The sequence below is a fragment of the Carcharodon carcharias genome, chromosome 7 (genome assembly GCF_017639515.1).
Source record: "Carcharodon carcharias isolate sCarCar2 chromosome 7, sCarCar2.pri, whole genome shotgun sequence".
NCBI lineage: Eukaryota > Metazoa > Chordata > Chondrichthyes > Lamniformes > Lamnidae > Carcharodon > Carcharodon carcharias.
Window position 1 is genome coordinate 167,905,113 of NC_054473.1, and position 16,738 is coordinate 167,921,850.

General features: G+C 42.5%; 1 protein-coding gene across 2 annotated transcripts in view; it reads left to right on the forward strand.

The window, feature by feature from the left end:
- Positions 1 to 16,738, forward strand: part of cdh13 (cadherin 13, H-cadherin (heart)) — a 1,064,070-nt gene that overhangs the window by 728,703 nt on the left and 318,629 nt on the right. For both annotated transcript variants that reach the window (XM_041191002.1, XM_041191003.1), the window contains exon 7: positions 432 to 610. In XM_041191002.1, coding sequence (XP_041046936.1) covers positions 432 to 610 — 179 coding nt within the window. The remainder of the gene's footprint in view (positions 1 to 431; positions 611 to 16,738) is intronic.

Below are 16,738 nucleotides of genomic sequence, written 5' to 3' on the forward strand. Positions count from 1 at the left end.
ACCACCCAGGAATAGGGTTGGAAATCCCGGAATTGGGGCATGCCTGCCATTTTTAAAGGGCTCCTGAGTCACCCCGACTTGGTGAAATCCAGGTGTTTGTGTGAATCTGTCATTTATTGGCAATTGTTTCCTAATCAGGTGCCCATTCTCCCAAGCTAGTCAGTTTTTGATCTTGTAACTCATTGGAGGAGCTGTAGAGATAAAGGAAAGCAGGTGTATGATGCTGGAGGGTTGGGAAGCTGGAAATCTGCTGATATTTACACCCAGGCTTCAGTGCCTACAATACATTTACTGATATTTTTAGACACAGCACTGAGGCTGGGCTTAGTAGGAAAATATCAGGAAAGCACACACTGACATTTATCTTAACTGCTGCAGAAAGTAAAAAAATAAACAAGTGATATAAACTGTCGTTATAACTCCCATTCTAGGAACTACTGTAATGCGAATGACAGCTTACGATGCAGATGACCCCAATACAGACAACGCAGTTCTGCGCTACAGCATCATTAAACAGACTCCAGAGACACCATCTCCAAACATGTTCTACATAGACCCAGAGAAAGGAGACATTGTTACTGTGGTGCCACCTTCCATCTTGGACCGAGAGGTGAGTGAAAGGTCTATCTTGATTATTGTGTTTGTGTTCAATGTTCCCCTTTTTAACTGAACTCTTTGGGATGTGTTATTGCATAAATTAAAGAAATTAAGACTCTTTATGACTATCCTCAAATAGACTTCTGCGCCATTAAAAAAAAACTTTTGTGATGAAAGCAATGTAGCAGGCAGCAACATTCAGCACAAGGCCCATTTCCAGGAAACATTGCAAATCATCAAATCATAATCATTAGTAACTGCTCAGGTTGAACTATTGTTTTTGAAATATAAACACAAAGAACTCTGTAATGTTGGAAAAAGCTTAAGTGCAATATTATTTCAGCATTATAATTCATCTGCAGAGAACCTCTCATTTGTTTTGTTTTGTAACTTTGGTTGTATTTATCCTCATTTAAGAGGATAGTTTCGTGCAGGGAATTAACTTCTACATGATGTTGCTCCCAATAAATCAACAGAATGTACATTCTTAGATAGGACTGAGTCTTGCCGTCTAATATTTTTTCCTGTGAGATGCAGCATTGCATATGTGCAACCTTGCCAAGCATTAGCATAAGTCTTGAATGGAAGATTACCAAGCCCAAATGTCAGACATAGCTGCAGATTCTATAGCTCCACACGTTTACTTTCAATTCCATTTCACGCAGCATCTATTGGCCAGAATTTTACCCCCCCACACCAGCGGGTTTAATGGTAGGGGGGTAGGGAGCATGAAATTGAAGTGTCAGAATTCCCTCCGGGTTACCGCCCACCCTGACCACACAGCGATTTTATGCCTTGGACAGGAAGCTGGCCCTTGTCCCAGTTGACGCACTTAAGTGGCCAGTAATTGGCCACTTAATGGCTGTTTCCCACTCAGCCTCAAGTTTCAGGCTGGCAGGAGGATTGAAGTTGCAAGTTGTGTGGGGAAAGTCCCAAAGTCAATGGAGTTGGATCTTGGGCGGGAAGTAGGGGGACCTCCATCAGAAGCTTCCTTCTGAAGTTGGGCGTACCCCCCATCCCTCCCATCTTAAAGCCCAGTGGCCTCTGGATCTCCCTCCACACCCCCACCCCAACCCCCACCCTGGCCTCTCCCTTGAGACCCCGATCACCTCCTTTGCACACCCCCAGACATTTCCCTACTCTCCCTGCCCGGTGACCTTTAGACTCATCTGGGTCTCCGGTGCCCGGACATAGTCTCAGCTGTCCTCCGGCGTTGCCTCATCAGTGCACTGCAGGGTTGGAGATCTGCTGACTCATCAGATTGGCCGGCGGCTCACTAAGGCGGGACTTCCTCCCAAGTGAGGGGTGGAAGTTCCACCTGCAGCCACTTTACACTCCTTTGAGTGTGGAATGGCTGCAGGGCACTCAGAGTTGGTGAGGATGTGTTACCCATCAAGTCGGGCAATTGGAAAAATTCAGGCCTTTTTCTCAGGCTGAACCAGGATACTCATGCATTTAGTATCCTATTCAACCCTGAGCTGAGTTCCTGATCCCATATCCACTCCATTACAAAGATCACATACTTTCACCTCTGTAATGTTCCCTTTCCTTCAGCCTATCCGCTGCTGCAACCTTCACCTCCAAGCACAATTGTTCCAATATCCTTTGGAATGACCTTCCATATCCTCCATCCTCAGTAAACATTAGCTCATCTAGAACTCTGTTGCCCATATCCTATGTTGTACAAAGTCACTCACCCATCAACCCTGTTCTCACTGATCTACAGTGGCTGTTGGCCCCCCACACTTCAGATTTGAAATTCTCACCCTCATGTTTAAAGCCTTTCCGTACCCTCTACCAACAACTTCCTCCAGCCCTATAGTGTCTCTGAACACTCTGTTCCTCTGACTCCGTTTTTATAGTGTACTCTTCATCCTTTTGACAACCTGGACCTTCAAATATCGAGACTCTGCACCCTGCAATTTTTTATCCTTTCCTCCTTTAAAGGTCCTCCTTAATATTAACCTCTTTAAGCAAGTTTTAGATCGCCTGCCTGAATATATAATTTGGTGGTCATTTCTTTGATAATGCTTCTGTGAACTGATTTGGAATGTTTTTCTATTTTAAAAGAATTATTAAATGAATGATGTTATTGTGACCTTGTAGACCCTATTTCACATTGTTCATTGTTTTGTTAACAGTTCCTGCTCACATCACTTTCTGATATTAGAAAAGAAACAGTCCAGATTTTGACATAATACACAAAAGAACCCATTCCAATATCTAAAAAGGCCATTTACTTAGTGTTTTATCTGCTTGCTTGCTGTAATATTGTCAAAATCACTACAGCCCCTGATATGTAGATTGGTTTTTACCCCCTTGCCAACAGAGGAATCATATTAAATCCCTTTCCATATGAATGCTTTATATGATTCTTAAGGATTGTAGATAGTTTCTCTTAACGATAGTTCCTAGCATTATGCAAAGGCGATTTTGTCCCAATATTTAAAGAGTACCTCACAAGGTTTGCTGGAGGACATCTGTAGCAAGGTAAATAATGTGTCTCATTCCAAAATATTAATAAATTCGCAAAATTATTCTAAACATTGAGATAATCTGTAAATTGTTAAGGCATGGCTAGTTTATTTTGAGGAAAGATGTACTGATTCATTAACTCAGCTTCTGTTTACTGGAAACATTTACAAGAAATGCATTTCAAAGATGTTTAATATTTCCATCAGAAATTTTATCTCTGGTTTTTATTTCAGTAAGCCAGATCATAGTAACAAACTGTAAATGGGACATCAGCTACACATATTGCATTTATAATACTATATAAAAAATACTAAATTGGTGATTGTTAGTTCCTAATATCTGTATTTGTGTGTGAGAATAATTCTCACATAGTTTCACATAGTATTCCTTGAATGAGTGAACTGTGAAATCAATTAAGCCCATATACCAGAGAGGCAACAGGAATCATTCAATTTATTGATGTTGGATGAGTTCTCCATGGTTGACCATAGGAACCTATACCAAATTTTACAATGAGCTGATTAAATTCATCATAGTTGGATGCTTTACTCTACCATAATCTCTGTTTTTCTTTATGTATTGTGGTGGTGTGTTACAGATCACCTAAGGTAGTTTGAGTTTCTGTGGCAACATACACTTTTACATGCATGTTACATTACATCATGTAACCTGGAGCTATGGATAGCAATGGTATTTCGTTCAGCGGACGTGCGCTGGAGTCGGCTGCGCACCCACTGATAATTGAAAGGCCTATTAAGGCCATTAACAAGGTAATTAAGTTGAAATTTACGCTGCCCATCCAACCTAATGGTTGGCAGGTAGGCGAAAAGGCCAAGCGGCCTTTACAATTTAGGAAGCCTCATTCACAAGCTATTACACATTAAATAAAAACGTTCTTTTGACGTTAAAAACATGTCCCTTCTCATGTGACACAGTCACATGAGGGGACATGTTTCATTGAATTTTTATTGCATTTATTACTTAAAGAAGGGAGGAAGGGATAAACCAGGGAACTACAGGCCAGTTAGCCTAACCTCAGTGGTGGGGAAACTGTTGGAACCAATTCTGAGGGACAGAATTAATCTACACTTGGAGAGGCAGGGATCAATCAAGGACAGTCAGCATGGTTTTGTTAAGGGGACGTCATGTCTGACCAATTTGATTGAATTTTTCGAAGAAGTGACCAGGTGTGTAGATGAGGGCAATGCATTTGACGTAGTCTCCTTGGACTTCAGCAAGACTTTTGATAAGGTCCCACATGGGAAACTGATAACGAAGGTAAGAGCCCATGGGATCCAAGGCAATGTGGCAAATTGGATCCAGAATTGGCTGAGTGGCAGGAAGCAGAGGGTGATGGTCAAAGGGTGTTTTTGTGACTGGATGCCTGTGTCCATTGGGGTTCCACAGGGATTGGTGTTGGGTCCCTTGCTGTTTGTGGTATATATAAACGATGTAGACTTGAATGTAGGAGGGCTGATCAGTAAGTTCGCGGATGACACAAAAAATTGTTGGGGTGGTAAATAGTGAGGAGGATAGCCTTAGATTAGAGGAGGATATAGACGGGCTGGTCAGATGGGCTGATCAGTGGCAAATGGAATTTAATCTGGATAAGTGTGAGTGATGCACTTGGGCAGGACAAACAAGGCATGGGAACACATGATGAATGGTAGGACTCCGGGAAGTACCGAGATTCAGGGCACCTTAGTGTGCATGTTCACCAGTCCCTTAAAGTAGCTGGACAGATCGTTAAGATGGTTAAGAAGGCATATGGGATACTTGCCTTTATTAGTCGAGGCATAGAATATAAGAGCAGGGAGATTATGCTGGAACTGTATAAAACGCTGGTTAGGCCACAGCAAGAGTATTACGTGCAGTTCTGGAATCTGCATCATAGGAAGGGTGTAGACCTCTATGACTCCATAATTTTTTTCAAAAAGCGCTTCAATCCCCTGAAGCAGCTCCGTGCCTCAGGGAGATTGAAGCACTCCTTCTTTGTGCGAGGCCCGCTCTCCCTCCTCTCCTCGCCTGCACATAGTGCTACCGCTCACAATCCATGCAGGGTGGGCCTTAATTGCGGTGTGGAGCCGACCATGGGCGGGTGGTCGGCTTCCCCACTCCCGCCGAGCCCGCCCGACGTGGGAAAAATTCAGGCCAATATATACAGAGAAATATATCTTGCATACATACCTGGAATCATAGAAGAGTATGGCACACAAGGACTTTTCACCTCACTGAGTATGCATTGACTCTTTCGAAAAGAAATCCAGTTAGTCCCGCTCTCCCATTCTTTTTCCATACTCCTGAAATTATTTTCTCCTTCATTTCTTATCCAATTCCCCTTTGAAAGCTTCTATTAAATATGGCCCAGGATGTTGCCCTCGTCAGGCGGGTTTAGCAGAGGCTGGCAGGAGCAGTCGGAAAGCCGACTGCTGTCCACGATTGGTGCTGGGCTGCGATTTCACGCTGGCGGGCTAATTGAGGCTCGCCCAGCGTGAAACATGTGCTGCAGCGCTCAGCGCCTGTGTGGGGGGGCGGGGGGGGGGGGGGGGGGGGGGGGGGACGATGTTGAGTGGGCAACTTCGTGCATGCACGTAGGTATGCGCTGGAAAAGCTCCCTGAGGCACAGCGCTACCTTGGGAAGCTGAAGGTTTTAAGAAATAAAAATGAAGAATTTTAAATTGTTGAAAAATGTGTCCCCTCATGTGACTCTGTCACATGAGCAGGCTCACGTTCTTAATGAAATGTTTAAATTTTTATTTTATTTTTAATTGCTGTTGGAAACCTCATCTCGCCCGTGGATGAGGGTTTCCTAAAAAATCCAAAGGCCGCTTAGCCTTTTCACCTGCCTGCCAACTGTAAGGTTGGACGGGCAGTGAAAAATTTAATTCAATTATTACTTTAATGGCCTTAATAGTCCTGTTAATTGTCGGCGGGTGCACTGCCGACTTCCGCATGTGCCTGCCGACCAACCAAAATATCACGCGAGCGTGCAATGACATTGGGATGATTGGCCAACGTCATCACGCATCATTTTATGCTTGCTTGGGTCGGGCAAGCGCCAAAAAAATTCTGGCCATGTTTCCATAACACCCTCGGGCAGTGCCTTCCAAATCCTAACGATTTGTTGCATAGAAATGTTTTGCCCCATATCGCCTCTGGTTCTTTAGTCAATCACTTCAAATCTGTTCCCCTCGCTAATCAACCCTTGCACATCTATAAATACACCTAAAAGCAGTGGAGCGTGTTTCGTGTTCCTATGTGTGGGTCTAATGCAGCATACTTGTGCAGGGGAAGCACACACCAATGGAGCCTGCCTGATTTCACATCCATTTAAATTAACCAACAAATATTAGTCTCTGTTAGGAAATTGTAGCCCTCACCATGTAATGTGCTTGTATATGCTGTGGCCAAACAATCCAATACACCCAGGTGCAGGAGTGGATAAATTTGCTTCATCTTCTCCAATTTATTGTGATTCCAGCTGAGACCTTTTGCTCTAAGATTAATCAGCTCTTGTTGGCAAGGTTTTCCCTTGCTAATGACCATATTGTGTTTGTCACTGGCTTGGAAATGATTAGAGGCTGCAGGTGAACAGAACCCTGCAGTTTTAATCTCCTCACACTGCTTTTATTTTAAAATCCTGCCCTGCATCATATAAGGAGATGAAGAACATTAGGCACACATTTCCTGTCCTTCATGTGTCTCTATCACACTTCAAATCTCACAATCAACTTTTAGTGTTAAAATTTCTAATAAAGTATAACAAAACAAAATAATTCTTCAAGAAGGCAAACTACCAGAACCGGAATGCCTGCAGATTTTACGGCCATGAAGTGGAGCTGTTGTTATGTAAACACTGGTTGAGTTAATTTGGTTGAATTCTCACCTTATAAAATTGAACATCTTCTGTAAGAGCATGAGTAACACTATGGAAGATCTGATAGTGGAATGGAGAAGTGGTGGTCATGGAAATGTCACTAGGACTGTGGTAATGTCACTGCAATAGTAATCCAGAGGCTCCAAGCTAATGCGCTGGGGCCATGGGTTCAAATCCTAACACGGCAGCTGGTGGAATTTAAATTAAATTAATAAGTCTGGAATTGAAAAGCTAGTCTCAGTAATGGTCATCATGAATCTATCATTGATTGTTGTAAAAACCCATCTAGTTCACTAATGCCCTTTAGGGAAGGAAAACTGCCATCCTTCCCTGGTCTGGCCTACATGTGAGCCCAGAATCACAGCAATGTGTTTGACTCTTAACTGCTCTGTAAATTGTGTGACAAACCGTTAAGTTCAAGAGCAATTAGGGATGGACAAATACATAAAATCATTCCAAATAGCCAATGTACTCTATACAGAACACTTTGGAAGCAAGTAAGTATAAAATGTTTGGTACTTCTCTAATGCAATCTGAAATTAGCAAACATATCCCAATACATAAAGGCCCCTGAGTGGACGGTGGTTAAAGTGTGATTGACCTCGAGTTGTATTTAACTACAGCAACAGGCTTTCTGACCTTAATGGAATAATCCTGTTTAAATATAGTTCCATTTTAGCAGTATAAGAATATACAATAAATTATATAATAATATAGCTGTTAACAGGGCATTATCTGATTTACTGTTAGCAAATCCTGGGAGATTCACTAGTAAGTTTGGTCTGTGCATGCTTCAGAGTGAGGAGGTGGTACAAACAGGCCTGATCAATTGACTACAGCGTTGTGATTCTGAGTAGATAACGCAGAGCAGATTCATCCTACCACCAATGAATACTCCTCAGCACTTAGCAGTGTCATAGCCTTCCTTAAATCTACTTAACCTTAAAGTGAAGTGCCTCAAAAGGCCTTTGAATTAGCGAAATAAAGCTATGCTTTTATTATGTGACCTATGAAGCAAAGTCAGCAGGGAGTAAATTTGTTTAAAAGGAAGTTTCCATTGTACTTTGATCCTCATTTTTCTTGATGGGACTATAACCTCAAAGCTGCATGGCTTAGTGTCCACTCTGAATTGGTGGAATTAAAGTTGGAATTAATTTGATTGAAACCCTTTGCTATTAGTTTTCAAACATCTTGGGATGCTTTACTATGTATGCTAAAGGCTCTATATAGATAAAAATTGTTCTTGATATTGTTTTGCTCATGTTTGGGAGGAAAATAGAAGGAAATAATTTCTCCTTCTAATTGATTGTTTTTCCATACATATTGTACAACTTTCATTAAATTTTAAAAAAAAAGAATTTAAGGTAATGATCAAAGTAGAATAGAGCGGAGAATCAACATATTTCATTAAGCAGAGCTTCAGTGGAGGGAAAGCAGCATTAATTTCTACATTCTCCGATACAGAAAGGTCAAATTGCCCATTTTCACATTTGCCAAAAAGCAGCTAAACCCTACCATCTCATTCACCAGAGAAAATAAAACTGCTACCTGTCATACAGTAATCAATCACTAAATAGATTATAACCACTGACCTGCCTGCTATGCATTGTAGCTGACAGGGAGACAGAGCCCTTAGGCTTACATCAGTGGAGCATGTCTGTTCCTCTTGACACTGGAACAAATGAATGGACACAGAAACCCACAAAGCTGCCCAGCCTTGTAAATAGAAATCACTTTAGAAGTAAGGATGTTAGAAATAAAAACCCAGGGAAGTGCTCAGTGCGTGAATGGCTACAGGTGTTGACTTATCTGGGGAGTTATTGTTTCCTGTACCCCTTAGTTTAGGAAATGGTATCCAACATTGCATTTAGTATTGAGCTACAACATGCAACATTGTGACCTCTACATACTATATAAATTTGTTCTCATGCGTTCCTGGTATTTTTCAACACATTAAAACTATAGTGCCTCATGCATTACCTCAGTACTAGAATTTATCACTTAATTATTGTCCTCAGTCCAGTTATTACAAGTTGATTTACTATTTTTTTTCACCCAAGTCCTTTTTTGGGTGTAGATAATTACATTTTCATCTGGTTTTCTTTTCTATGTAGTTAATAGCTTGATAGAATTTATTTCTTTTGACCAATTTTTGACCCTTACTTTTATTCCTTCCTTCAGTGCTGGGTTGCCTAACAAATTTGACTGCTGCCATAATGAAATATAAAATATGAAATTTATTTGAAAACATGTGAAATGAAATGGGCTGCTGCTTAAAGAGTAAGCTCATGGGTGACCACTGGAGCATAATACCATCTGGATAAGTTGATTGGAAGAAGTAAAATGTAAAGCCAAGTACTTTACTGAGATGAAGACCATAAGGAAAGGATGTTTCTAAAACTGCGTCACTTCACTTCAGGGAAACTAGTTTAGGGACTTGATTTTACAATACAAAAAATGGTTGTGGAAGTTGATGGAATTGCAATCTAAGAAGTAGAAAATATCAGTTGTTACTATAGGCTTCGGTACACTCCATTTTTAGTTCAGAAATGTAATTTTCAAAGGAATAATCTTCTGGGTAGCGCAATGTGTTGCAAGATTGTCTTTCATTTCTGAGATCTGAGTTTGTGTTCAACCTGAGTAGACTGAGTTTGACAGCTATTAGTGGTATAATGTTGAGGATTCTTTGGACAACATCCCTTGACTTTAAAGGATCTAAGCGCTATATCGGAAGTAAATATTAAACTGCCAATAGTGGAAACCAGTGTGTCAGTCCTTCTGAAGTTCGGTGGAATAATGTGAATCTCCTCACCAGGTCATTGGTTGATATGCTGAGTTTTATCGACTGTCTTTCAAAACATTAGTTTGTCCTTCTGTAAATTAATTGTAGACATGCATTAATTGCTTACATAGAATCATAGCGAATTCAGTAGAAAAGATCTTTCAGCCTATTACACCTGTACAGGTGCTATCTATTGTAACTCCATCTCTTGCTCTTCATACCATTTCCCATTGTTCCCACCACCTACATGCTCCTCCTTTGCCCTTAATGAGCACCTATAATCAGGCAAATGACACTAAATGCCATTACCATTAGTGCCAATTACAAAGGCATTAATTAAAGTACATAAAGCAGGCTTACTATATCTAGCAGTTCAAACAGCAGTTCGCACCTTGTTAAATTATGATTACCTTCATAGTGCAGCACCACCTTCAAAGCAAAAGAGGTCCTTCAATAAGCTCCAGTTACAGTATATGAACACATCCTGTCCTTTGTAATAACGCTCCCTTTTGATGGGACACTGACAGTGATCAGTCAAGATTACTTTCTCCCTGCTTAAGCAAGCTCCTGGGTGGATGTAGAAACGAGGATGACTTTTGATACATCATCTGAGTAGTATATAATCAGAACAATTCATACCTGGAATCCTTTCAATGAATTGGCATTCACATCATTGTAATGAACCAAATTTAAGGTATCCTTTACCAGAAAAACACGATGGCAAATTTGCAAAAGTGTCAAATGATAGCAAGGTTCCACATTGCATTTTCTTCCACTCTCAGGCCACTGCCTATTAGTGGAAAAATGGTGTTAACACCAATATGCCTACTAGAAACTGTGGGGCCTGTAATTATCTTCAGGTGTTGATTAATTCTCTGTTTAGAGATGATTGATTTGTCTTTGGAGCCAAAGGTGCCAAGGTACTCCTTATCGTAATAACCCTTTTATTCCTTATAATCCCTCTCACTGTATGCTTCCACTAAGAATCCTGAGTTTTTAACCTCTTATATGTAATGTAATCCTAATGGATGTAATTTAACTTTTAGTAGCTCCCATTAACTCTCATTAACCATCCCTTTTAGTTTCACTTTGTCACTGTGAGAGCTATTGCATTTTATGCAAGGGTTTTTTGGACGCTGCTAAACTCCCTTTTTTTGAATTCAGTCTTGAAAATGTGTTTGCGTGATCTGAAATTGGCTGTAATTGCTTTCCGGTCCATGTATATTCTGTGAAATCGGATTACGTATGATTGAGTAAAGATAAAATAGAGAATGGCAAATGCTGGCAATAATCAGAAATAAAATGGAAAATGCTTGGACTTCACTTAGAAGATTTGCATTTTAAACAAAGAACAAGAGTTAATCATTTAGGTAGGCATCCTCTATCAGTATTTAGGATGGATCTGATAAAGTGTCCCATCTAAAATGTCACACTATCTTTCTTTTCCTTACATGACTGACCTCCTGTGCACCCCTGCCATTTTCTTGCTTTTCTTTGATAATTTATGTTTTTTTTTATTTTTAGCAAATGTAGGCTGTTGTCATCCCTGTAAGAAACTTGCTGTTATTGCCAAAAGATGCTGGAAAAGCACAATTGCATGGGGTCTGCTTCTCAACGTGTGATAGCACTGCTAATGATCACGATATAACCTTTGCAAAAGCTGCTCATGCTGTCACTGCTAAGACCGATCTGATGCTGGGCCTTTGTTCCACTCTGGCTCCCAGTGCTCAACCTGATCTTGAATCACATGAAAGCTACCACTCCTAGTTAAGAATCTGCAAAGCCCGAGTGTACCTCTTCCATCTCTGCTGTACTAGGTTTTCAAAGCAGAATGAAAAGAGTGTTATGTAAAAATCATGTTGCTATAAATCATAATGAAGGTTTGTGTTTTGAATGTTGAGATTTGGTTCAAAGAGAAAACAAGCTAATGCAGGGTTTTATGGAAAAGCTAAGTTGACTGCGGGAACTTTAGTTCAGAAATGCCGTAATTAAGGCCTCAATACTTCCACTTGCTCTGCTATGGCTTTGTCTGAACTAAGCACTCTAGTGTAAAAGCAAAACACTGCGGATGCTGTGCTGGAAATCTGAAACAAAAACAGAAAATGCTGGAAAAACTCAGCAAGTCTGACAGCATCTGTGGAGAGAGAATCAGAGTTGACATTTCTAGTCCGTGTGACTTTTCTTCAGAGAGAGATAGAAGTAGAAATGTGATGAAATGTATACTGTTTAAGGGGGGTGGAGCAGGTGAAGCTAGAATTCTGCCATTATCACATTCTGCTTTCTTACCTTTCCCACTAACAGCATCTTTTTTAGCCCTTACCACTACCATTAACACTCCCTTCATCCTTTTGTTCATGACTTCTTTGTCAACCTTTCCTTTGCCCCCTCCTATCATTGGCCTTCTGTCCAGTTTCACCTGCTCCACCCCTTCATCACTTTTCTACTTCTCTCTCGCTCTAAAGGAGGGTCATACGGACTCAAAATGTCAACTCTGTTTCTCTCTCCACTGATGCTGTAGACCTGCTGAGTTTTTCCAGCATTTTCTGTTTTTGTAAGCACTCTTGTGCTTTGAGATTGTGCTGTCTGATGAGAACATGTTTCCTTCAGATTCCATTGTGCACTGTTTCAACAAAGGCAATAATCTATTTGTTTTAATACATTTGTTAAAGTGCAGATAGAGAAATTTCATGCATATTGTTTAATGGTCTCATTGCTTATATTGCACAGGGGAAGCTCAAGGCATAAGGTTTTATATATGAGCTAGTAATGTCTCAATACTGAATAATCCTTACACTTGTCAGTAGACATTAAAGGTAAAATTCTTACCCTGGTCCCTTCATAGTCTCACCCCTTCCTATCTCTGTAATCTCTCCAGTTCCACAATCTTCCGAGATATCTGCGTTCCTCTAATTCTGGCATCTTAAACATCCCTAATTTTAATTACTCTATTATCGGAGGCTGTTCTTTCAGCTTCCTAGGCCCTGGAATTCCCTCCCTCAACATTTCTGCCTCTCTGCTGCCCTTGAGACATTCCTTAAAACCTACTCTTTTGACCAAGCTTTTGGCCATCTGCTCTGATGTGACTCAGTGCCGAATTTTGCTTTAAGACTCTCCTGCAAAATGCCTTTGGGATGTTTTATTGGTTAAGGCACTATATAACTATAATTTGTTACATGAAAGGTAGCAACAAGGGGGAAGATTATCATTCCGGGTTGGGTTTGCTGAGTCGGGAGGTTGCTGCCTCAACAAACCTCAACTTTAAAAATGTCCGCCCGCAAGTTGGATTCTTGGTCGGGGGAGGGGGCGGTGGGTGAGGGGGGTGGCAGTTTGTAAAACAAGTTGGGGCAGACGACCATGGAAATGGAGAGAGTTTGCAGGCAGGCCTGGTGCGGCTCAGGTGCTCGGGTGCATGTACAAAGCACCCCCCCTAGAGTTTCAGTCCTGGTGAACGGGGCATGTCAGGAGCTTTGGAGGAGGCTTTCCCTGTGGAAGAACTGTTATTGATGCTTCCTCATCAAAAGTGTACTGAGCTGAACCACTGAGTGTACTCCCAAGACATAGCCATGGAGATGGCACTATCTTGCCACCACAGCTTGATTGAGATAAGATGCAGTGATTTAGTGAGCTTGACTCAGTGGATGAATGATGAGATGTTGTGCATCACAAAAGCATACAAAAGTGAATTATTGCAATGTATTTTGAGTTTCTCATGACCCTTCTCACCTTACATTTTCATTAATTAACCTATTAATTAATAGAATGTCACACAGATCAGGCTCATCTAAAGGGTGGGGTCAGCTGCCCCGTGCTTTTCCAACCTGGACCTGAAGGTCCTGGTAGCAGAAGTCCAAAGGCGAAGGGATATCATTTACCCAGCAGGCTGTTGAAAACTGCCTGGCATGAGCAGAGAGGCATGGATTCAGAATGCAGCAGCGGTGGGCACCACCAATGACCACAGAAGATCGTGGATTCAGCGCTGCAAAAGGCTCAGTGACCTTTTGCGTTCTGGCAAGGTGAGTAACGGCTCATAGATACAGCAGTCAATGGGAAGGGTCACATATGCATGCTGCAGGCAAGGTGCGAGACATGGCACCTACTATGCTCAATGCTGAAGCAGAATATTGTGTAAGCAGCTCATTTAGCCGCACGCAAAACAGATGTGAATAGGCAGTACGATGCGTTAAAGAGCAAAATATCTGCGCACACTATATGTGAGGGCTGTGGCTGAGGTAATTTTACGCTGTGGCTGCAGAATGAAAGGGCAGAGAACGCCAGGGAGATGTCCTGGACTGAGGGTGGGAGAGCCCACCTGAGGCCCATGTGCCCGATGCAGCAAATGGCCATGGAGATCGCTGGGTGCTGGAGCTGCTGTTTATTGGTGATGGTGAATCTCCAATAGCAGTGATGAAGGAACGTTTGGGGTTGCCTTGGCACATGCTGTCATTTTGCTGAGCACAGTGGGATGTTGCAATGAGAGGGAGCTCAATGATGGGGTTGCATCATAAGGGTGGTAGGAGGGAGTTTGGCAAAGGCAGTGGCGTGCAACAGAGTGTGTTTTCACAGTGAACAGGACTATACCTAAATGTCTCATTTTGTGTCACACGCAGATCCAAGCTCTGCTGGGTCTCCCCCACCCAGGGCCCATTTCATCCCTTGGTGATGAAGAGGAGGAAGAGATGTCTGAGGACACAGCATCATACCATACTAGCTCACATCCTGCCAACTCAGATATAGGCACTTTGGATGGATGTAGCATGCATTTAGAGTTGGTGGCACTGGGTGAAAGTCACTGCACCAGAGTGCAGGAGGAGGTGCCAGAGTCAGAGACAACTGTGCACAGACCCCTCAAAGGAGGGAGGAAAGTCAGAATGAGGCTCCAGTGGGCAGGAATGTGGAGCCATGGAAGTCAACTTTGGGGCGCAGTATTTGTCCAATCAGCAGCAGATGTGTAGACATCTGGTGGAGTTCACTGAGGTGCTGGGAGCTCTCCAACTGCAAATGGAGGAATCCATCACCATCATGAGCTCCGCAATGTCCAGGGGACCCAGCCTCATAACCTCTAACCATGAATGGTTGTCTACTCTCATGGAAAGACACATGCAGTAACACACTGAGTGGAAGCAAGAGCAGTGTCTCGGCCAGAAAAGGGTACAAGCGTCCTTCAGTAGTCTGGATCAGTCTGCTCAGTGTATGAGCGCTGGCATCCATGGAATACATGAGGAGCCATGAACCCTTAACAGGACAGTCGCACTGTTGGTCGAGGAGTTGCTGGATTGGACTGCACCAGCAGCCAGCCCCATCAACCTCATCTGAGGGCCAACCTAGGGCTGTGCAGGTAACTGAGAAGGCTGAAGATGCTAACAGCTTCTCACCACCCTCATCCTCTGTCATCTGCCCAGCCTCTCTGCCTTAGCCCTCGTCTGCTCCACATGTACCAATGATCATTGCTGCCCATGCAGAGATGCAGAGGCCGCAATCTGAAGGAAGTCCCCAGTGTGTGCCTGCATGACTAAGCTGGCCACCATTCCTGTTGCCCTTTAGACAGAGGAGTGAGCAGCCTGCCTCCACCTCCTCCAAGACAACATGCATTTTGGAGGAGTGTGCAGGATCACAAGGTGCCATCTTGCCTAGAGCACTAGTGGGTTCACCGTTGTTACTGAATTCACGTTGTAGATTGCACATTTGAACACTTGGCCGATTTATTTCTTTTCACTTCTACATGACTCTATATGTGTGTGTACAATAGAGAGCTCAAAAGAAATGATAAAGATGTGAGCTGGCTTCTTATTAGTAACATTGAGCGTGACATACTGAGTGCACGTGGAGTGTCTTCGCCAAGAGCTATGATGTGGTCTGATTGGGGAGGCAGACGAAAACTTCTTCCTTCTCTGTTGCATAAAACTCCAGAAGTCAAAGGCCCAAACACTGAGATGCTCCTTGTACCTTTCAGCTTCCACCTAAGCATGACATTGAGGCAGGCTTAATAGTCAAACTCCACGACCAGATGCTGGTCAGCAAGTGCATGGTGGGTGTTAGATATTCATCTGCACCGTAGTGTTGCATTCTGGCCTTGGTGTGGGCAGCGCAGCTTGGTAAGCCATGTATTGTCCAGTTAATATTGGTTGTGTGCTGTGGCTGCATTGGCATTTCCAATGTCACAGGATGTAGTTTGTATGGTTTACAGAGGTATATGTAAGCCAGTTCTGATGCATGTGGCACATTCGTTGGAATAGGCATAGCACAAGTTCTTTCAGTGTCATGGCGTAGTTATCTAATCATCATGTGTGAGATGCCATATCTGCATGAGTGATACAACATTCATTTGTGTCAGTGTGTATAGGGTTTAATGCCTTCATTCATGTCATTATCTACATTGTGGGCATTGCTTGATGATGGTCCATTTGGTGGCATGGGTGTATCATTCACGGTTAATGGCATTGATGTGAGGGAACCAAGATGAAAGGGGCTTATTACCATGTGAGTTTGCAAAATGCTGATGACCATGTTGATGATGAAGAGGGTAGCTGCAGTTTGAATATGACAGAATTTAATTCATTGATGATACTTTGCTCCCTTGTGGACAGTCCTTAAGAAACTCTTGCTTCAAGATACAAGCATCTTACTGTGTAGGTATGTCACCAGGGACTGTCTGATGGCACAACCATTATCATGGACAAGGACAGCAGATAGAGGGAACACCACCACCTGGAAGTTCCCCTCCAGTTCACACACTATCTTGATTTGGAAATATAACGCCATTCCTCCACTGTTGCTGGGTCAAAGTCCTGGAACTCCCTTCCTAACATCACTGTGGGTATACCTACACAACATGGACTGCAGCGGTTCAAGAAGGCAGCTCACCACCACCTTCTCAAGGGTAACAAGAATGGGCATAAATGCTGGTCCAGCCAGCAAAGCCCACATCCCGTGAATGAATAAAATAATAAATGAAATTATTTTGGAGAAGCTGACAGAAATCTGTTCTGGGCAATGACCTCAATGGCAAG